The sequence below is a fragment of the Ceraceosorus guamensis genome (assembly GCF_003144195.1).
Source record: "Ceraceosorus guamensis strain MCA 4658 unplaced genomic scaffold IE81scaffold_44, whole genome shotgun sequence".
NCBI classification, from domain to species: domain Eukaryota; kingdom Fungi; phylum Basidiomycota; class Exobasidiomycetes; order Ceraceosorales; family Ceraceosoraceae; genus Ceraceosorus; species Ceraceosorus guamensis.
The window spans coordinates 124804-144284 of record NW_020290039.1 but is presented as its reverse complement, the minus strand read 5'-3'; the positions used below and the strand labels follow the sequence as shown (position 1 = coordinate 144284).

At 56.5% G+C, this 19481-nt stretch overlaps 5 protein-coding genes across 5 annotated transcripts; 2 read left to right on the top strand and 3 right to left on the bottom strand.

Annotated features, from left to right (window-relative positions):
• Positions 1-930: 930 nt before the first annotated feature.
• IE81DRAFT_324639 (ENTH-domain-containing protein) lies at positions 931-3553 on the bottom strand. The gene is made up of 7 exons (XM_025514291.1): positions 3013-3553; positions 2906-2939; positions 2764-2833; positions 2435-2652; positions 1969-2254; positions 1202-1902; positions 931-1140 (listed from the first exon to the last, which is right to left on the bottom strand). The coding sequence occupies exons 1-7, from the start codon at positions 3067-3069 to the stop codon at positions 1049-1051; spliced, it is 1458 nt and encodes a 485-aa protein (XP_025368530.1). The 5' UTR covers positions 3070-3553; the 3' UTR covers positions 931-1048.
• A 452-nt stretch (positions 3554-4005) lies between these two features.
• IE81DRAFT_342124 (hypothetical protein) lies at positions 4006-6782 on the top strand. Its single transcript, XM_025515681.1, has 5 exons — positions 4006-4865; positions 4969-5179; positions 5275-5526; positions 5603-5923; positions 6000-6782. Exons 1-5 carry the CDS (start codon positions 4384-4386, stop codon positions 6606-6608), a joined length of 1875 nt encoding a protein of 624 aa, XP_025368529.1. The 5' UTR covers positions 4006-4383; the 3' UTR covers positions 6609-6782.
• Positions 6783-7319: 537 nt separating this feature from the next.
• On the top strand, positions 7320-11582 carry IE81DRAFT_324637 (hypothetical protein). The gene is made up of 6 exons (XM_025514290.1): positions 7320-7927; positions 8004-8281; positions 8361-8636; positions 8706-9237; positions 9309-10040; positions 10109-11582. Exons 1-6 carry the CDS (start codon positions 7670-7672, stop codon positions 11207-11209), a joined length of 3177 nt encoding a protein of 1058 aa, XP_025368528.1. The 5' UTR covers positions 7320-7669; the 3' UTR covers positions 11210-11582.
• A 64-nt stretch (positions 11583-11646) lies between these two features.
• Positions 11647-15933, bottom strand: IE81DRAFT_348416 (hypothetical protein; the record flags this gene model as incomplete). The annotated part of the gene is made up of 3 exons (XM_025516255.1): positions 11647-12369; positions 12509-13868; positions 13943-15933. The coding sequence occupies 3 exons, from the start codon at positions 15931-15933 to the stop codon at positions 11647-11649; spliced, it is 4074 nt and encodes a 1357-aa protein (XP_025368527.1).
• A 2124-nt stretch (positions 15934-18057) lies between these two features.
• On the bottom strand, positions 18058-19146 carry IE81DRAFT_348415 (hypothetical protein; the record flags this gene model as incomplete). The annotated part of the gene is made up of 1 exon (XM_025516254.1): positions 18058-19146. The coding sequence occupies one exon, from the start codon at positions 19144-19146 to the stop codon at positions 18058-18060; it is 1089 nt and encodes a 362-aa protein (XP_025368526.1).
• Positions 19147-19481: the final 335 nt, after the last annotated feature.

Sequence of the window (19481 nt, the reverse complement as noted above, 5' to 3'; positions counted from 1 at the left end):
GCTTCCCCGATTCGCGGGGCGCACGATCACCGTAGCGCTGCTTGTATAGCGAGTGTACAGCTTTGCAGGCGCGCGAGGCAGCTAGCTATAGCTGACCTCTATAGCTCTCATGCTGCTGACAGCGGCAGCGCATTCGCGCGCCAAATTAAGCGTGCCAGCACGCCAGCACGCCAGCCAGCACCGAGCGGCCGGGCTAGCTTGCTTGCTGAGTTCAAAGAAAGTTACTATACTTTTCCTTTGGCTGAGATTTGAGTTTTCCGAAGATCCCGCCATGCCTACCATAGATCTAAGCTCCGACGTGGTGAAATGGACCACACGTGTCGCATCATTGCCCCCTCACACATTTGCCAAAGCTAGCAACGGCAAGGCAAGCCAACGGCTGGGAGCCAGCGCGTTCTTTTTTGATCAATGCTGCGCGTGTTATATAGCGTGGCAGGCCGTTCCTTCACACCGCCTATTCTGTTGAGCAATCAGCAACTACAGCCGTTGAGCTGATCGTTGATCGCGCGCATATTCTCACCCGTCCAACCTTGAGCGGCAGGCGGAAGAGTACGATGGGATTTGCATCACGCATTTGTGCTCAACCCTGCCAGCTGCTTTGCCTTTTCCACGCAAACTCCTCGGAGCGGACCTCTTGCAACGCGCGCAGAGCTACTGTGGCGGTCCGAGCAACTCAAAATCCTGCCGCTTAGCTTGTGGGGTCAACTTGAGATAACTTCCACCTTGTGCGCACGCCAAATCAGGAGGCTTGTAGCACGGGGCGTCCTTTGCAAGCGTCATCAAAGGCGGGCGCATCGTGAATGACAATGCAGGGACACCTGCTCCGCAACGGTAGCGGTTTTGGAGGTTTGCCTTCATGTGTGATCCGGTCCTACTGAATGAGATCGCCATCACAGATTCGTGAGCGACGTGCTAGTGACAACATTCGGAGAGGGTATGAAAAGAGCATTGAAATTGGGCCTCGAGGCGATTGGAGTGATACGGGTGACAAAGTAAGAGGGGAAAAAGGATTGAAAGGTACGAATACCGAAACGAAGACGCCAGAACGTTACACTTTGAAGAATGGGTTTGACGCCGAGCCGTTCTGGCCGTTGGTATTGCCAGTCGGCTGATATGGCATTCGGCCCTGGGAGTGTCCCACTGCATTCGTTGGATGATCGTCAGTTTGCGCCGGCGTGAAGAAGCGTCTTTTCGAACTCACTAGCTTGTGCTCCAACATTTCCAAAAGTATCCTGCGCCTCTCCGCTGGCCAGCATACGATCGAGCTCGGCATACTTGTCCGAGATTTTGACCCGAGGCGGGCCTTGTTGTTGTTGCTGCTGCTGAGGAGGTGGAGTCTGCACCGCCGGCACAGGTTGCGGAGCAGGCGCAGGCGCACTCTCTCCGCCAAGCAGGTCTCCAATAGGCACCTGTTGTGGTGCTTGCTGTTGAGGCTGCTGGAAGACTGGCTGCTGCTGCTGCTGCTGCTGCTGCTGCTGTTGCTGCTGTTGCGGCTGGCCGAACGCGAAAGGATTGTTGGATCGGAACGCAGTGGGTTGAGGTTGAAGGGGCTGTGGCTGGGTCATAAGATGCTGATACTGTTGCGCGGCCATCTGCAACTCCATCTGGCGCTGATACTCCGCTTCCTGTTGCTGCTGCAGCGCCATTTGCTGTTGCAGGAAGGGATTGTACCCAGTCTGTTGCGCTTGCATCATGTAAGGGTTGAAGCTGGTATACTGCGGTTGCATAAATTGCTGCTGCTGCGCCCATTGATCCTGCCCTTGCGCATACTGGTTCGGAGGGCCATCAATGAGATTGAAATCATCGTCAAAGAGCGCGTTTTGGTTGCGCTGCTCAAGCTCCTTGATGCGCTTCTCTTCTTCCTCCCTTGACAAGGCCAATGCCTTCTGCAGCTCATCCTCGCTGGAGTTAACACGGTGCCAAATATCAATAAAGGAAAGGGTCGTGGGTGTGAAGCGCAAGACTCACTTTGTTGCCTCCCTTCGGATACGCTCTTCGTTCTCACGAGCCATGCGCTTGCTCTCCTCAATTGCCTTCTTCAGCTCCTCGTCCTCCTGATTCTGCCTGTTCGCGCGCCTGCGATCAGCTTCCGCCCTCCTTCTCCTACCCTCATCATCCTCAAAATTGCCAGGGCTGATGGGAGGTCCATCTTCGCCTGTCATGCGACTCCGCATTGATGCTCGGGAGCGGCGCTCCTCACGCAGACGCTGCTCATCCATCAAGAGATTGGTGATGTCTTTGGCCTTTTGGCGAACTGTGAGAAACGGACAGCAACAATCTAATCAGTATACTTCGCCGCAAGGCTGAGGGGGTCACGGGAGCGGCATCATCCACAGGTAGTTCAGCTCTGGCTGCCACCAAACGTTTGACTCTCCCAGCTCGTCGCGCCATTTCCAGTTTCCCGCTTCATTTCACACGACTGCCCGTGACTCACCATTAGCGCCCTGATCCTTGCCATAGTCATCAATGTATTGGAACTCTCGCAGCGTCTTGACAACATATATGTTGTCACGGAAGTAGATCACGCAGTTCTCGGAACCAGCATGCAGGAGGTAGTCCAGCAGCGTCAACGTTTTGAAAACATGTCGCCAATTCTTTCCCTTGTCATTGAGACGCTTGTCCATGATCTCCATCATTTCGATGAAGTCGTTCCTGCGCAAGAGCCGCCAGCGCATCAGTACGCGTTGAGACGATCAAGCTGCTAGAGAGTGTGCCGCGTATCCTATTTCGGTCTGCCAAAGGGCGAGTTGCTCGATTACTCACTGGTTGTAGCTAAGCTGCGAAATTGCGTTCATCTGCTCGCCACTAGGGCCCCAGGGCTCGTTGGACGTCGCTGAAAATGCCAAAATCCAAATGTCAGCCGAAGCATGAAAGAGGACGACGCAGCGATAGGCACGGAGCTCACCATCGCGAACCTTCTTCTGTGTGTCCGTGTAACCCTATTGCATCGCCAAGACGGTCGAAGTGAGTACTGAGCATATCATCAGAGAATTACCTGCATACAAGACCCACCTTGATGTAGTTCTTCCCAACTCTGAGCACCGATTTGGATGTATTCTGCAATGACATGCTTGTAGCGATAAGAGGTAGCGAGCGAGATCGTCGATGCTACACCTGTGTGTGGCAAGCCAATTTGGTGAATGACTGATGCCGTTGCTGCAGCCAAGAGTTGCGGCGCTGTCGTCTAGGGAACGATTCAGATCGAAGCCGGAAACCTCCGGGTGATCGTGCCAGAGTGCGCGACGAGCAGCGAGGGCAGGGTGGTCTGCTGCCTGTGCACGCAACCGTATGGTGCTATTCCGGGGCAGGCTGGCCGGGTCGGAATTTCCTCCGAAGTTGCAGTACCAGTTACCTGAAAGGTTTTAAGGACTGGGCGTACGCACGATGTTCAGATGCCTGGTTGTATACGACGACCACGATGTGGATATGAGGATACCAGTAGAGGTAGTGTGGATGGAGAGAGTGGATGCATTCGATCGATTAGCTGGCAACCCTTCTCGTATCTCGCGGTGAGCCTAGGCGGTCGTGATCGCCTGGGCTGCTCTGCATGGACGACGTGGGTGCATGTGGGCAGCAGCTGGGCACGCGGGCACGGCGAGCCAAAAGACACGCGGGGACCGCACCGCGCGCACGAAGCATCAGCTGTTGCGTACACAGCAGGTCGATCTCATCCCACATCACGATTCACGATTATCGTCCGGCCGCGCCCCTTTCCCCTCGCGGCACAGCCCTGCGCCGTATGCGCGAAGGGCTCGGCGTGGCTGGGCGTCAAGACGGGGAGCCACCTCACGCAAGTCTGCATGAAGTCGAGTTGAATCTCACCTATAGCGTCCCATCAGCGTTCAAATGCGGTAGGTACGGATGCCTGAGTGGTACGGATGCCTGAGTGGTAAGTGATACACCAAAGCCAAGAGGAATCTTGAACGAAATTGGTTATTCACGAACGAAATTGATTATTCACAACAATTTGAATTATTGTAGTTGGGCGCTCGGCGCGAAGCATTACTTGGTCCACGTGATCTTCGACACAGCTAACGCGAGAAGATTGGCATATGCTGGTCACTCTTGACTCACGACTCGGCTCTGGGATCGCTATGCTGCTTGGGGGAGCTCCCACCATTCTTTCCCATCCTCTGCCACTTGTCGCTCTTGTCACACTTCGCACACATCATCCAAAAGCGCTCTTCGCGAGGAATAGACGACTCTATAGTCGGGACTGGCTTGGTCTTTCCGGCAACAACTTTATCCAATCCTTGGCTGATAACTTCATACAAAACTTGTCTCGATAGTCTGAGCTTGAAGTCCGCTTTGCTCAAAGGTACTGCTCTCATTCGCCAATAAGACTCGCCTTCAGCATCATCGCAACAGCCAGTGACTTGGGAAATGTCGCGCAAGAGGCCAGATTTGATCGAGCGGACGAGGTATCCGAATCCTCTTCCGCTCCCTCCTTATGCTCCGAAGCTCCTAAGTATTCCTGCACCGTCAAATCGATACGCCCACCCTTCATTTGCATCGAGGCTAGCAGCCGCTCATGCCCTCCCACTGGTCGTGGATGCCAATGCGGGCATGCCGCTGGAGCATGCGCTGCTCACGCACGCTCCTAGCTGGGGTGGACCTGCGGATCAAGATGTTTCTCGAGAGCCCTTGGACATGAAAGATCTCGACGGGGAGGACAGGTGGCTCCTCTCCGCGGACCTTGCCGATCCGCCCGCTACGTCAAGAGCTGGAACCGCCGGTGCACAAGGGGCAGACGTTCGTGCTGAGATGGTTGGACCTGCCTTCGCGACATCCGACAACGTGACTTGGCTGCGCAAGACAGAGCTGCTTGCGTCCCAAGAGTTGCAGAAGAAAGAACGGAAGGCTGCGTGAGTAGGCGGCCCTACTGGGTAAGACAGGTGGCTCTTTCGCATCGATAAGCTGACCAGAATGCTTGTACCATCTTGTGATTGCGCTTTATATCGCTCAAAGCGTGGCGCAAGAGATCATCGACACATCGGAAGAGGCGCAACGGGCCAGAATTGAGCGCACCTTCTCCGCGACAAGCAAGCCCCTCAGCGAATTGAAGCACCCTAACAAGCCCAATGTCCATGCTGTCAGCGTGTACGATGTGCTGCCAGATGAACAGACTTGGGCTACAGACTTCAGCGTCTATCGCTTCGCGGACCCGCCTGGCAGACGAGTAAGTAGGCGCGCAGTGATCAGGTGCACATGTCAAAGCTGCTCAAGGGCAGAGTTCAGAGAGACACAATCTGACGCTTTTCGAAATCGCCTCAGGCTCAGCGTGCAAGTGATGAGGGTCGTCTCAATGCGATGTTCATCCGCAAGTACGGGCGCGCTCCGCCTCTCGACAATTATTCTCTTTACATGCCTACCTCTCGATTAAGCCAGCTCGATGCTGATCCTCAAGACTTTGAGCAAGATCAACGAGAGCAAACAGAACGCTTCCTGCGCAGACGTGAGGCGGGTTGGGTTGGGCCACCGATGGAAATGAACGAAGATGACGACGACGACGCTCAGCCGACCTCTGTGAGGGCTCCCATGATACTGCAGAGACGCAAAGCTCATCTGCACTACACTGACTTGAAACACTTCCCTGATGCAGGACCCGAGGCATACGACGTTCTTTAAGCTCCTTCGAGATTACGAGCAGGCAGATCCCTATAAGCCGACGCAGGAGCTCATTCTTGTGCTCGCAGAGCAGCCGTCGGTTCAGCACACCGGATCTGAAGACCCTGCAGAGGGAAGCAACTCCGCATATCAGCTTCCTCATGGTCAGCTGCCTAGTCTGAGCTCAGAAGAAGAGGCATTCGCCCTTGGTCAATCATCTTCCAACGGAAAGCAGAGAGCGCAGGAGACCCGAGCGCAGGTCGCCTTCTACCATCCGATTCAGACGAGAGCTGGCTTGCGCGCAAAGCGTAGACCCGTAAGTGTTGACCAGGCCGTCTCGATTCGGAAGCGTGACTGATGCTCAAAGGCGGGCTGCTGTCATATGCTCGCAGTATAAGCCGCGCCAAAATGAAGCATTTTTCGCACAAGCATCCGTCGGACATCGCGATCTCTCAGAACGGGAACGCATTCTGCGCTTGCACGCGCGCGCCGAAGTGGATCACTTCGATACGGAACTTCCTGCCGTGCCCGAGCCTGATCCCGAGATGGAGGACGAAGATGAGGACGCAGAAGCGGATGCTGATGCTGATGCTGATCAGGAGGCAGAGAGCGAGGCGTCCGGAGGGGAACGCGTCGCGCCTAGCGACGATGAAGACGACGAGAAGGATGTGGACGGATCAGCTGTGGAGGCGCGATCGTCGAAGCAACTTGACGCCTCGGACGAAGAAGCGGAAGGGAAGGACAGCGAAGCATCTCGGAAGGGAGAGGGGTCCCCTTCTGAGAGTGAAGACGAAGGCGATGCGGAAGAGTCCGTGAATGGTGACGAGGAGCTGGCTGATTTGGCTGCAGAAGCTCAAGGCAAAGACGATGATGTGCCACTCGAAGGGGGGCGGTCGCGCAGGTCGAGGACGACGGTCATTGATCCGAGCTCACCTAAGGGCAACTCTTCGCCATCACTGCCGCCCACCGTCGTGCCGGATGAGGACGCTATGGTGAACTAATGTCAGCAAGTTGAGGGTCACACAGACTTCGAGATTCAGTCCAATTTGTGGTCACACGTGTGGTGATGATCGCTCATGTCACGATTGACCCGGCGCTCGACCCGAATCTGCTGTGCCAATCAGAGCAAGGCGTTGAAGGCGATCTTCATCGGCAAGGTAATGGTGATGTTCATGGCTGTCGGCTATCGGCCTTGCTTGAGGCTTCTCTGAGATTGTTCGGCTGTGTAGTGGGAGAAGTGGAGAGCGAGCTTGATGGGCTAGAGAACCGGCTGAGCTAAGATTCGGTGTCAGGCACCAGACCCCGCCTGCCGCTGGAGCGTTGACGCAGCGACGATCGAGCTAGGGCAGAAGCCGCTAGGTACCGGCACGCTATTCACATAGCTATGTGCATGCGCAAGGGAGCACCTCCTCATGAGTGGCACCATTACGAATGGGTATCGTGAATAATCACGAACGCTGTTGCGCTACGCGGACGAGGCGCCTGCTGCTATTGGTCGGTATCTCGGTCAGTGGTGCGCGTCCTCCGTGACTCCGGTTGTGCCGCTCAACACCTATCGGTGTTCGGCATGACACCATGCAAGCCATGTGAGGCGAGTGATGCGTGATGCATCAGCAGCATCAGCGTCAGCGTCAGCCTCAGCTACTCAGCAGCTGCATAATATGCTGCAGCCAGCTGCGATAAAGCAACACGCATCACGCACAAGCGCGATTTGATGTGCTCAGCTCAGCTCCCCTTTTGCTGGGCGCAGCTCATTTAGGGCCCTGATCATCAAAGCCAACACCTCCCATTCCCCCTCACCGCAAATTGGCGCTCGCGATCACCACATCCACGATCTAATAGCTCGATCAGTGCGCTGCTAAGACGTTCTGCAACGCGTACGAGGACTCTACGCACTTACTCATCGTCCAGCGTCCAACGACGTGAGCCTTTGGCCTGCAGCCCCCATCCTCCTCCGCAAATAGTCAAAGCTCGACCATCTCAGTCGCAACGGCTCTAATCGCTATCTTGGCTTATACAACAACTTACCACTAAGGATCTTGATGATGCGGTAAGAGCATCCATGGCCACACCTTCGATCCCGCCCCCTTCGCCATCCACCTCCTCGCCTGTCACGTCCGCCCACCCCAAATTAGACGGGGTCCTCTACCACTTCTACACCAAGACTGTAGCCCTCATATGCTCAGAGAGATTAGGAAACCAAACGGAGCCAGCCGGTGGTGCTGAAAATGTCAGCACACCGGCTGGAAGTGGCTCTGCCAGTGCGGCAGATCGGCCGAGCGCAGCAAGCGGCGCCCCGCCGAAGCGCACAAGCAGATGGGTAAGCAGTAGCACATGGATGGTCTCCAAGCTGCACGCTCGACTTCATCTGACATAGCCCCCTCTCCTGCTCAAAGTTCTCCATTGAGACGCCAGAGCTGACTCTCTTCAAGGAGGAGCTTCGCCTGTGGCGCCAACCCTCCACACTGATTCCTACGAGCGTTCTTGATGATCTGCCCCTCGAGCGCTCCACACTCCCGGCTTACGTGCCGGAGCTCATCTTGGACGTCATTTTAGACCTCGATCTCGTGCCTGAGAATGCGTTCTTGAGGCAGTCAGGGGCCGACGCTGTCCTAGTCAAGCGTCCGAGCGATGTAAAGGCCGTGGTGCTGGAGAGATGGAGGCTGAGCTTCGAGTGAGTGTACTGCGAGGCCCCTCCTGCATGCCTTGTCAGTGCTGAGACTCCTCGGATGGTGCATCTGGCACGCCCGCAGTGTACACACGGTACCTGCTCCTCCAGAGCTTCCTACAGTCTACAACACATGCGTTGGTCACTTCCAGGAGATGGACGCCAAGCTGCGCAGCTTGCCGGCCCACGGGCTGACAGCAAAGTTGCGAAGCGGCGTTGACAAGCCGCTTCGCCTTGGTCTCAGGCTCAGCGCTGGAGAAGTTGAAGAGGCCCCTTCGGTGCTTGGTCCAACAGCGGCGCTAGCTGATTGGCCGCACAGACCTGGCTCTGTTGCCTTCGCGCCTGTGACAACCGGAATAGGGTAAGTCCGCACGCTTTCGCTAGAGCCATGGAGATTTCTGAATGTCCTAACCTCATTCTCTCGTATCAGCTCGCTTTCGCTCCGCGTTGAAACTCGCACGGGATTCGATGTGGAAGTGGTGGAGCTTGACTCGGAGGCAAAGGGTCTCGACCTGGCCGACTTTGACGAGGGCTACTTTCGCCATGTCGCTCCACAGGGTCAGCCTAGTGTAGCTCCTCAAAAGCTCAGTACCCCTTCATCCGCGACTCGCTCGCTACTTTCACGAGCCGCCGATCAGAAGGCAGCTGCAAGAAGCGGAGCTCAGCCAATCGCAAATACTTCTCACGCCTCGCCTTCGCCTCCAACCATCCCCGCTGCCTCTGTTGAGAGTGCCATGTCCCGATCACCTGCTCCTCAAACAAGCGCATTTGGGACGTCTGCCAGCAACAAACCTGTGGCAGGGCTTTCCAGTCTGCGTGGAGCCAGCGCGCTAAGCACCAGCCCCGCCAACACCAGAGCGCCTCTCTCAAGCGAGGCTGCGTTCTTGACGCACCAGCGCCGGCAAAGCAGCAGCGCTAGCGACCGCCGGTTGCGGACCCTTAGCAGCTACAGCTCAGAAAAGGTGGGTGGGTGCTGAGACGCATCGACACTGATTCAAATGGCTGACTCTCGAGAGTGATCTTGACTCTGCAGAGCAGCCCGCCGTCGCCCACTAGTGCAGCTACTCCGCAGACCCTCTCTCGGCCGGGGTTTGCGACGCGAGCCTCCGCGTTTCCCTCCTTCCGGATGGGATCGTATTCTCCGTCCTCTCCATCTCCTCTAGCACAGCATATGACCGCACAGCAGCGCGGCCAGCAGCCATCCAGTATTGACAGCGGATCGCTTGACCAGACTCAGATGAACCCCGGGGCATCCCCAACTCTGCGATCCGTCTTCCACGGGTACACTTCTTCACAAGGACCTGCCTACACCTTCTCTCCATTCTCGCGCTCTCTAGGCCGATCAGCGGGCGAGTCTGGCCTTGGTCTTGCCCGAACGGACGAGGCGCTACCTCGGCCAGCCTTGACGAGCTACGATGAGGGAGCGCCCTCCACTTCGCCTGCTCTGAGCTCGACAGCTGCTCGACCGCAGATGATCCAGCGATACAGCTCTACGCTGAGCTACCGGCAGGGCAGACCTCGACGGAGCTCGGCTAGTCTGACCGGCGGAGAACCGAGTGCGGCGCAACCACGACCTGGCACGAGTGAAGATTCGAAGTACTCCAGGAGTTGGCAAGCCCGCATCGACCAGCGTCAAGCATACGCTGCGGCATACCACCAGCCATCGAGCAACGATCCACGAAGCCTTGGCACCGCAGAATCTGAAAGCAAGATCGGCAGCTTTGCGATGGGAGCTGCGTCTCCACGGCCGTCACCGAGATATCGAGTGAGTGCCCATCTGTGTTTCTAGGATTACGTGGCGAAGCGACGCTGACAACAGGTCATGATTGTCAGTCGTCGATCTCAGCCAGTCATGAAGACGACTTGGACGACCTTGTTCGCATGATTGAAAACCGCAACGCTATGCGGGCAGAACCAACGCAGTCCTCTGCCAGCGCCAAACTGCCCTCAGGCGCTCTTGCCATGAGTCCCGCTGGGCGCGCTAGCCCTGCTTTGGGTAGTGGCAGTCTATCACGGCGACGGGGCTCCTTCCGCGCAGGAGGCAATTCAAGCCCTCTTTCCCGGTCCCAAATCAACGAGATGCTAAATCGTATGGCTGCCTCTTTCGGAAGGCCTTCACCTACTTCTGCAGCTACCACGGGATCGGGCGGATCTGCATCGGAAGGCAGCCCATCGCAAGCGATTGGAACCAGCGCTGAGGGCTCGCCATCGATTACGCGCAGTCCTCTCAGCGCACCACCCATGTCGGCTTCCACCAAACCCATCCGTCCTTCCTACGACGGCGCAAACACCTCGCAGGCTCGCACAAGCTCGGAGGCATTCGTCACATCGACTGTGCCGATATTTGCGAGACCCAGGCCTGCAGGAGCGTTCTCTGCTCGACCGGTGCAATCTTACGATGCCGACTTAGCGATGGTTCCGAGTGGCGCTGCACTCAATCGCGAGGGAAGCAGAAGCAGCCGTAGAGGAAGGGGTGGCGCTGGCAGTGGAAGCGGTACGAGTGGAGGCAGTGCTAGTGCCAGTGCGACCGCGAGCGCCAACGTTTCGGCCGCCATGCAAAGAGCAACCTCGTCGGAGGACAATCGCACTTCCCCTACCAGCCAAGCGCATCACGGTCTACAAGGTATGCACAGGCATTCACGTGGGTCCATTGATTTGCCCTTTCCTAGGTCATACGACGACGAGCCTATCGGCACGATGGATCTGGGAGGCGAACCAGCGGGCGAAGCCTATGCAAGGAATTCTGCGCAGGAAAACGAAGCCCTTGCTCACTTCCTGACACGCAGAAGAGGAGGCGGGAACGGGCAGACTCATACGCAAGTCGCCCAGCCCACTTCTGGTGGGTCTCATCGAGGGCAATTCTCTCGTCGTTCTGCATCCCGATCTGCGTCTCCTGGCGCTCGTAGTGACCAAGATCATGATGAACCGGTCTGACAGAATTCAAAGCTCTCACTGTAATCGCCCCATCTAACACACCGCTCAAATTTTCCCCGTTGACCGCATGCATGTACATTAATAGATCATAAGTTCATTCGGCGTTCACCACACAAGTGTACCTGGCTTTGACACCAGGCAGAGCCGGGTGTGTGCGCTCGATGGTGCTCAAGGCAGGGAACGTCGGATGGATCGACCTGTGTCTCGCTAACGGGACTGTTGCAACGCGGTCGCAGACTTGATGTCGACCATCGCTTCGCTGCGTTGCTTGTGCGGCATCACGCATCAAGACCGCGAGCGCTTCGGGATGAGGGACCGATCCCTGGTGAGCAAATGGAAAGAGTGCCTACCGACAAAGGAAGCGTGGTTGAAATGGAAAAAAGACTGACCCCAACAGAGAGCCCGAAGGACCCTGTTGAGTATCGTGCTCATCCCCACTAGCCCTTTTCGGGAGCCAGAATGGCTAGCAGCTCGGCCCGACCGATCGAATGCGACCCTCGAATCCGCGCCTTGAGCCGAAGATTGCGGTCAAACGTGACGAGCGCAACCTTGGCAGTCCCTTGCGCCACGGCTTTCGTGGGCTCGGAACTACCCAGCAAAGTTCGACGATCGACAAAATGCGCATCCTGCCACGCGACGGCTCGAAGTATGATCTCGTCGAGACTGCGCGCAAACGTCCCATCGTCCCTGTCATCGTCGGTTCGCTTGCCGATACCGGAAAAGTCGATATCTTCGTTGCGGAAGCGAAGGTCTGGCAAGTAGTTGCCCCTGCTCGTTTGCACTTTGACGAATTTCGCGTGCGTACGAAGTCTTGCCTCGATCAGGCTTAGAGCCCGTGTCGCTTCTTGACCGACTGCGTTCTGATTCTTCTTGATGCCGTCGAGCTCGGTGATGACCGCGAGCGGGATGATGAGCGTCCACTGCATCGAGTCGATGAGCTGCTCAAGGACGTCTCCTTGTGTCAGAGCAATGTTGGTGTCCAGCACGAGGATCGAATAGCCGGGTAAAAGTGCCGCCCCAGGCATCTGACTCTTGCCAGCTGCGGCTGGCTTCTTGTTGTCTGCACGTCTGTCAGGTTTGCTCAGAGCTGGCGCCGGAGCGCGGGTTCGGGCGTTGTCTTGCGCTGCTCGAAGGATGGCCTTGAGCTTGCGTCTCCGAGCCTACAAAGAACGCGTATCACAGCCGTGGTGGTTAGCACGCAAGATCAGCCTCGGACGCAGCGCGCACCTGATCTGCCGAATGTCGGCGCCTTTGGCACTGCAGTACTGACGCGCGCCGCAGCATGCGACCGATTCTCACCTTGAGTTGGATGATCTCAGCCGAGTCTGTAGCTTGGTCAACATCTTCCTCGAGCTCGCTGGCTGGGCTGTCATCATCGACTTCGTCGCCTTCTTCCGCTTCCAAGGGTTCGACCTCGCCAAGGCCTAGACGAGCGGTTTGTGTCTGGATTTGGGCCTCAGCATCTTCAGTGCGCCATCTCTGCTGCTTTGTGCGAAGAGGATCAACGATGACGATGCCGCCACGACCTCCGTCCAAAGCTGGTTCGTAATCAAGGCCAGGAACCGTCTTGGCCAGCACAGTGAGCGTCCAAGAGATTCTACGCCATCGTAGCGCTCGCAAACCCAACTTTCGACCACTAGCACCTGGGTGCTCATTCCTACGGGCTGGTGCATCTTCGTCATCAGGGCCTTCATCCAGACCAAGTATCGCTTCTTCTTGCGCTCCAAGTGAATTGCGAGCTGAATTGCAAGCAAGTACATCGACTTCAGACTCAAAGACAAGGGCGGAGTGAGCCCCCTGCGACTTCCAAAAACCTCGTTCGTATACCCTTCGTCCTACCCACGACATTCCACGCAAGCACCAGTCCTCGGGAAGAGGAGCATCGCCGGCCACTTTGCTGGCAATGTCGCGACGAGGGTCGATGTTGGGTGTGGCGCTCTTGGAGAGAAGCACCAGTTGATCCCAAGGTATGTGTCGCTCGATGATGCCAAGAGTCTCGGGTTGCTTGATGGCGGTAGTCAGAAAGGTAAGCATGATCGACAAGTAGGGATTTGGCGGCACGATCTGGCCGGGCGCTCGATCCGCGATGGAGCAAGCGGCAACAATGTCGAGCACAGTGAAGGCAAGTCGAATAGCATGACGTAGCGTGACCGGCACATCTCGATCTTCAGCGTCATGCACTGACGCAGCTTGAGGAAGACGAAGCGTGTGCAACCCAGGTGAGCTGCCTGAAGCTTCCTGCGAAGCTGCTGGTCCTGTTGCGACATTGCCCAGGATCTCTCTTTGTTCTGCCTTTTGGTTGGCAGACTGAGAATCATTAGGGGCTAACAGCGCGTCCTCGGCACCGTACTGAAGCAGCGCAGCGAGATTGATCGTGCCCATCATCATCCAGGCATAATTTGGAATCTCATGAGGTGTCGGCTCCGTGTTTCGAAGCGCACGCACCCCGTCCAGCGCCTGGGCGTGCAGAGCTTCTCGGAACCGATCGAAGACGTCGTCAAAATCGTCCAATTGTACTCGTGTGAACAGGATACCGTGCAGGTGGATGAACAGGCTGATCGGAGATGCGTCAGGTTGAACCCGACGCTGCTGATGGACGCGGTCGAAGAGTGGCAGAAGGCTTTCTCGAGACGCTAGGTGCGGGTGCGAGGAGGACAAGCTGTGCCGCATCAAATCGGGGACGTCAATTCATGTGTCAAATCTGTGCGTACACAATCTGTCTGAGCGACGCACCTTTTGAAGAAATGATGAAGCACCCGCAAGTCGTCGCCTTGGCTGAGAACGCCCAGGAAATGATGAAGTCGGCCCTGACCCGGAGTCTCAGCAAGTCCTTTCGCGTACCAATCACGCGCAGTAGCGCGCCATGTGTCTTCCTCCTCCAACTCCCAGTCCCCGAGGGCAGCGCTGCCGACGCTCGCTTCATCCGCAGGCTGTCGAGCATTCGCGGAGTCCTCTTCGGTCCCTTCGGCACGCTGCACCGTACTTCGGCCAGCCTTGTTCCTAATATTACCAGAAGTTGCACCATGCCTGGCGGAAAGGCCAGCGACAGCCATCCGATACCGAGCGAGATCTCCCAAGCTTTGGAGCCAGCTCGCTCGGAACGTCTTGAACGTCTCCACCTCGAGAAGGTGGGTGTAGAAAGAGTATGCAAAATAGACGAACTCGGTGAGGTGCTCCAGAAGCGCCACTTGCACGGCCTGTGTGGACTCGCTTACATCCGCTGAGGTAGCTGATGTCGAACTGATGGGCAGAGCGTGTAGCAGACGCTCCAGCATAGGCTGAACGCCCGTCTCCCAGAGTCTCTTTGGGATCCGACAGGAAAGTGGCATGTTCTGTAAAGAAGCTGGCAAGCCTGGTCGAAGTGTCTTGTCCATGAATGCCGCATGCTGCTCCGCCAGCCTTTTGTGCTCAGCAGCCAGCTTCAACCAGAAATCATGATCGACGCTGCCGTCGTGCAGTCGGCCTCTTGGGGCAGACCCGCGCGCTCTGCCCTCATCGGCTTGTCTGGCTGCTGCATGCTCATCTTTGAGCTGACTCTCTAGCGTCGATATCTCTTTCAGCAATGATTTGGCATCGGATACGTACTTGTTGGTTTGCGTGTGGCTGCTTTGCCTGGCGCCGGCTTGACCTTCGTCTGCCTCTGAATTCTCGGATGGCGCTGCGCCGCGTCGTCTGCGACGCTCTCGCGAAGCTTGTGATGAAGTGACGGATGGAGCATTGGTGCTCGGAGGTGCGCTGCTCAAGCTCTTCGCATCCGAGACAGACGTCGCGCTGGCCTCGCTTTGACCAGGAGCACCGGCAGCCGCCTGACTGGCGCTCAAAATGCTAGGGCCAGATGACGCAGCTGGTGGACGTTTGCTGGCCGCGGCAAACTTAACCGGGTCGTCTCTACGTGGGTCAAAGAGCTGACCTGCTCCGCCTCTCGTACCCCCCACCTGAGGTCCGCGATTGCTGTCAGTCTGGCTCGCGTCGTCGCGTCGAGACTCGTGGCGATGACGATGACCGAAGTCGTCATCTCGTCTGCCTCTTGATCTCGATGCAGAGCCCGCATGCTCCTGATGCCGATGTTCATGGTGTCTCTGTGGGGCGCTACTTTGCCCTGGAGGATGGCGAGCGCTGGAAGTTTCGGTATTTTGGGCTCGAGCTTCATGCTGGCGCCTTCTCTCGTCAGCGAGTGGGCGCTCTCTGTCTCTGCGCTCTTGCCGACGATGGTCATCGGCCGCTGGGGCGCGAGGAATGGCATCATGTTCGGGATCAAACAGGCGATTGCCGGACGACCGTCCAGTTGGATTCTCCGACGCGCGTGACATGAACCTGACCTGGTCCTCGGTGGTAGCGGCGCCGAGAATCACATTTCGTTCCCTACGAGCTTCCGCTGCTTCGCGCTCTCGCTCGCGGATTCTGCCACCTCGACGGGGTCCACCACTTCCCTCCCGCCCTTCGCCGCGTGCGTGTGAAGCGTCCTCCGGATCGCCTCGCGCTTGTCGTCTCCTATACGAGACCATCATGTTGGCAATGTCATCACCACCGCCGGGGTTGGCAGGGCCGCGCGGCGGTCTGGTCGCGACATCTTGCCTATGAGGATGATGCGGGTGGCGACCATGAAGATGTATTCTGTCACTCTGATGGGCCGCGCTCTTTGATGGGTTGATCAGATCCTCGCCTTCGCTAATCTGCATCATGAGTGGCGAAGTCATCGTCGCAGATGATAGTGGGTGCGACATTTCGGCCTTTCTGTAGCGTAGTCGGAGCGTGCTCGAGGAGGGCGCGGACTGTGCTTGAGAGGGAGGTCAATGGTTTCTGCTCAAAGCGTGCCTTGTGAACTGACTCTGATTTAAGAAAGAAATGGCAGGCTTGTGAAGCGCGTGCTTGTTCGTCGGCTAGGTCACAGCACGACGTCGTTCGAACGACCTGTCTGCAAAGCTATCTGCAAAGGGCAAGTCTTGCGAGACAGGCGCATGCATCGTCGAAGTTGATAGGGTTGCAGAGGGTGTAGGGAGGCTGGATGGATCGAGTCCGAAGCACAGCAGGTACTGGTGGCGAGGAAAGGTTCTGCTCGCAAATGGATGTGCGAGGTGACTGAGTATATAGACTTTGGCCCGCAAAGCTTCGCTGCTGAGTGTTTGTCCGTCGGCGGTGCTGAGCAGGCTGCCAGATACTGTTTGATTGCGTGGAACCGGGTGTCGCGACGCTTCCGCTAAGCTCTCAGCTGCCGGATGATAAGCACCGAGGGCTGTGTCTAGCTTTTAGAAGGCGCTGTGTACGCAGATCGGTGAGATGGAGCCAACTGAGCGTCAGAGCTTGCTGCTCGTTCGTTTCGGAACCTCGAGCGGCGCAAATAGCAGGAGAATTGAGGTAGCCCCTCGATGTCAATCCAAGTAGATTCAGCTATCCAGCAAAAGCAAGAGAAGCGCGACTTGAGCTTGGGCACGCTTTCGTGAGAGGTTTCGCTTGGGCGCGTCCGGGACAAGTTGTGGCTGCAGCGCCGCAACGTGAATGCCTGACAGGATGGCGACGCTACGTCGATGGCCGCTGGGAACACACTTTGTGCGTAGGACGCCAGATTGGTCAGGTGGATGAATGTGATGGCCAAAGGTAAGACAAGACCTGGTGCTCAAAAGGTGGTCGTCGTGCGAGTGGCGTAGCCTACTGCGGTGAACCACCGCTTGGTCTCCAGACTATCCATTTGAATGTTTCCGTGAGGGCCTCGATGCTCGATCCATGCTCGTACATGCAGCTACACCGTGAAGCCCGCGGACGCCGTCGATCACGCGTATGCACCAGTAAGGCGCGCGGAGGCTCACGTTGCACGCAGCATGATGCATCCAACCATGCAGCATATAATCACAATGCTGCTGTGTCCGCGAAGCGCGCAGCAGCCATGCAGAACGCGCGGCGGCGGCGCAGCAGCGGTCATGGCTCAGCTGCCTTGCGGAAGTCACGCAAATCAGCTCAGCACTTTTGAAAGGTCGATCTGTAGGGAATTCTATTTTGAAGTTTGAAGGGCAGACCTAGGCCGAAGTAACAAATCCGAATGCAAGGTTGTGAGAGTTTGACTCAGACTTGATTGAGAGTCAAGAGTCCGTGTGTGCCTTGCATGGCCCCAAAGAAGCTGGTTGCATTAACAATCAAGAATCAAATACCGCTACCTTCCAAACCAGGTCAAGAGTCTTGAATTTAAATTCAAAATTCTTGATTGTTTGATGCGCAGCAGCACTTTTTGGTTTGCGCGCAGCAGCGGAGTTGGTGGCGGCATCATTCATCAAACTGGAGTCAACGAGTTACGAGATATGTAAGCAGCAGCAGTCAAAGAGTCGTAGAGCACTCACTCAGACCAGGCTTTGAAGGGAATCAGAGGGTAGTCAGTTGACAGTCATTCGCTGATTGAGTCAGAGTCGTAAGTCGCGAGTTGGTCAACAGGCACTCAAAAACCTGGTTCAAGCACGAGTCACGAGTTTAATATGCCTGATTGGGTGTGAGTGGTGCCCGCTCTTCTTACTGTAGTACAGTGTTAGGAGTCTGAGTAGTCCAAGTCAAGAGTAGTACAGCTATACAGGCTTCACACGACCCGTGACCCAGAACTTCGAAGCAAGCTCCTCTTTCGGTCACCTGCACCTTACGTGCGTCAGTCACAAGCGGTAAGCTACACGAATGGCGAATGAAGGGTGTCTCCATCGTGTGAGTCTGAAATACCTTTCCCTTCGTGGTGATATCACGCTAAGCATCATTCAATCATTCGTGATTGTGATCGTCTTCACACGCTGAGCTGTCAAGCAAATATGGTATCTCGGCACAGCCACAACGCTGGATTGTGGTGTTGTACATGCAGTGCTCCGATGTGAACGTGATCATGGCGCAGCAGCCTTCAAGGATATCTCATCCCAGATATCGTAGGGGCCTGGCCTACCAATAGGCTTGCCCAGCAAGAAGACCCTGTCCACCTCAAGATGTATGCATCGAGTCGGATCGCTAGTGAGATCCGTAGCCCTCCTGATCACATCTTGCCTCTTCGCGTCCCTCTCTTGCACGGACTGGCCCGCTTTCTGCTCGTAAGAGACGTTGTACTGTCCTGCGGTCAAATGAGGTTTGAAGGCGTGCTCCTTGCTTCGTTGAGAATTGGCCGCACCGCTTTCTTTGCTGCGAGGTGCTCCTTTGGATCTTCCTCCTCCACCACCTTTGGAGGTGTTGGAGCCTCCTCTCCGAAAAGCGCAATCCTCAGATTCCGGCAGAGCAATTTCGATGTCTCTCTGTAATGCGCAGACCTCTGCATGTCCATTCGGTGCATTCGATGTTGCGTCCAGGCTCGGAGAGGCTGCATCGTCTAGGCACTCGTCAGCGCTTCGCTTTGGGGCATCTCGTGGTTGCCATCCATCCGTACGCGGCTTGAGGTGGACAGTGGTGTACGCTCTGACTTTGAACGCTCCCCAAGTATCAAAGACAAGCTTGAATGGCTCGTGCGTAGTCACAGCTCGCTGAATTTTCAAGGATATGTCTGCCGCCCTGTCTTTCCAGATACCTCGTTCCATCCGTTCGGGGTCTCGAAACGCAGGCTCTGACTCATTTGAAGTCCGCGCACATTGCACGTGCGAGAACGCTGCAGGAGCGAGTGAGCCATCGGCTTTGGCGCTGCCTTCATCAACACTGTGGGTAAATCGCTTCGCCGAGGCTTGTCCTTCTCTTAAAGCGCCCCTTTCGGCTTCGATGCTGAGCTCAAAGGGAGGCACGAGCGTAACGTGCGGTTCCCAGCGCTGATACGCAGCGTCGTAAGTACTTCGCATCTCCTGCAACTCTTCAACCCGACATCGAGCATCTGCATCCTGAGGCCGTATAAGCAAGGCTACCACAGCTATGTATCGATAAGTCTTGCGTTTCTTGTGCTGCACTCCTCGCCATTGTTCTTCATGCGTCGCCAGCGGTCTCGGTCCCACGCTCGTCATGTCGGCATCCATGCTCGAAGGAGTATCATAGATAGCAAGAGCAGTGGTGGAGCGTGAAGGAGCCGAGTCGCCTCTCAGACGGGCTGGTGTGCCGCTGTATGGTGCGCGTGCGTGCAGCAGTGAAGTGGCAGCACCGTAAATGGATCGATGGTAGATTGGGACAGAGCGAGCGGCTGGCTTTCGGTGGGAGGTTATCAGGCTGTCAAGAGGCGGTAGAACGCAATGCCTTTGCCAACAGGCCGCGAGCATGCACTTGTGTGGGACGCGGGTCGCGAGGAGGGGAGCAAAACAGCTCAGCAAGGTCTCAAGCTCGCAAGTGAAGGGTCGAAAGACAA

Excerpts from the sequence above, each read along its gene's own strand:
- IE81DRAFT_324639 (XM_025514291.1), bottom strand. The coding sequence starts at position 3,069 with ATGTCATTGCAGAATACATCCAAATCGGTGCTCAGAGTTGGGAAGAAC. Across the intron at positions 2,653-2,763 it reads TCGCAGCTTAGCTACAACCA|GAACGACTTCATCGAAATGA; the intron begins GTGAGTAATCGA and ends GCTCTTGCGCAG. Across the intron at positions 1,903-1,968 it reads ATCCGAAGGGAGGCAACAAA|CGAGGATGAGCTGCAGAAGG; the intron begins GTGAGTCTTGCG and ends TGTTAACTCCAG.
- IE81DRAFT_342124 (XM_025515681.1), top strand. The coding sequence starts at position 4,384 with ATGTCGCGCAAGAGGCCAGATTTGATCGAGCGGACGAGGTATCCGAAT. Across the intron at positions 4,866-4,968 it reads AAGAAAGAACGGAAGGCTGC|CGTGGCGCAAGAGATCATCG; the intron begins GTGAGTAGGCGG and ends TATCGCTCAAAG. Across the intron at positions 5,527-5,602 it reads ACGACGCTCAGCCGACCTCT|GACCCGAGGCATACGACGTT; the intron begins GTGAGGGCTCCC and ends TCCCTGATGCAG.
- IE81DRAFT_324637 (XM_025514290.1), top strand. The coding sequence starts at position 7,670 with ATGGCCACACCTTCGATCCCGCCCCCTTCGCCATCCACCTCCTCGCCT. Across the intron at positions 8,282-8,360 it reads AGATGGAGGCTGAGCTTCGA|TGTACACACGGTACCTGCTC; the intron begins GTGAGTGTACTG and ends GCACGCCCGCAG. Across the intron at positions 9,238-9,308 it reads GCAGCTACAGCTCAGAAAAG|AGCAGCCCGCCGTCGCCCAC; the intron begins GTGGGTGGGTGC and ends TTGACTCTGCAG.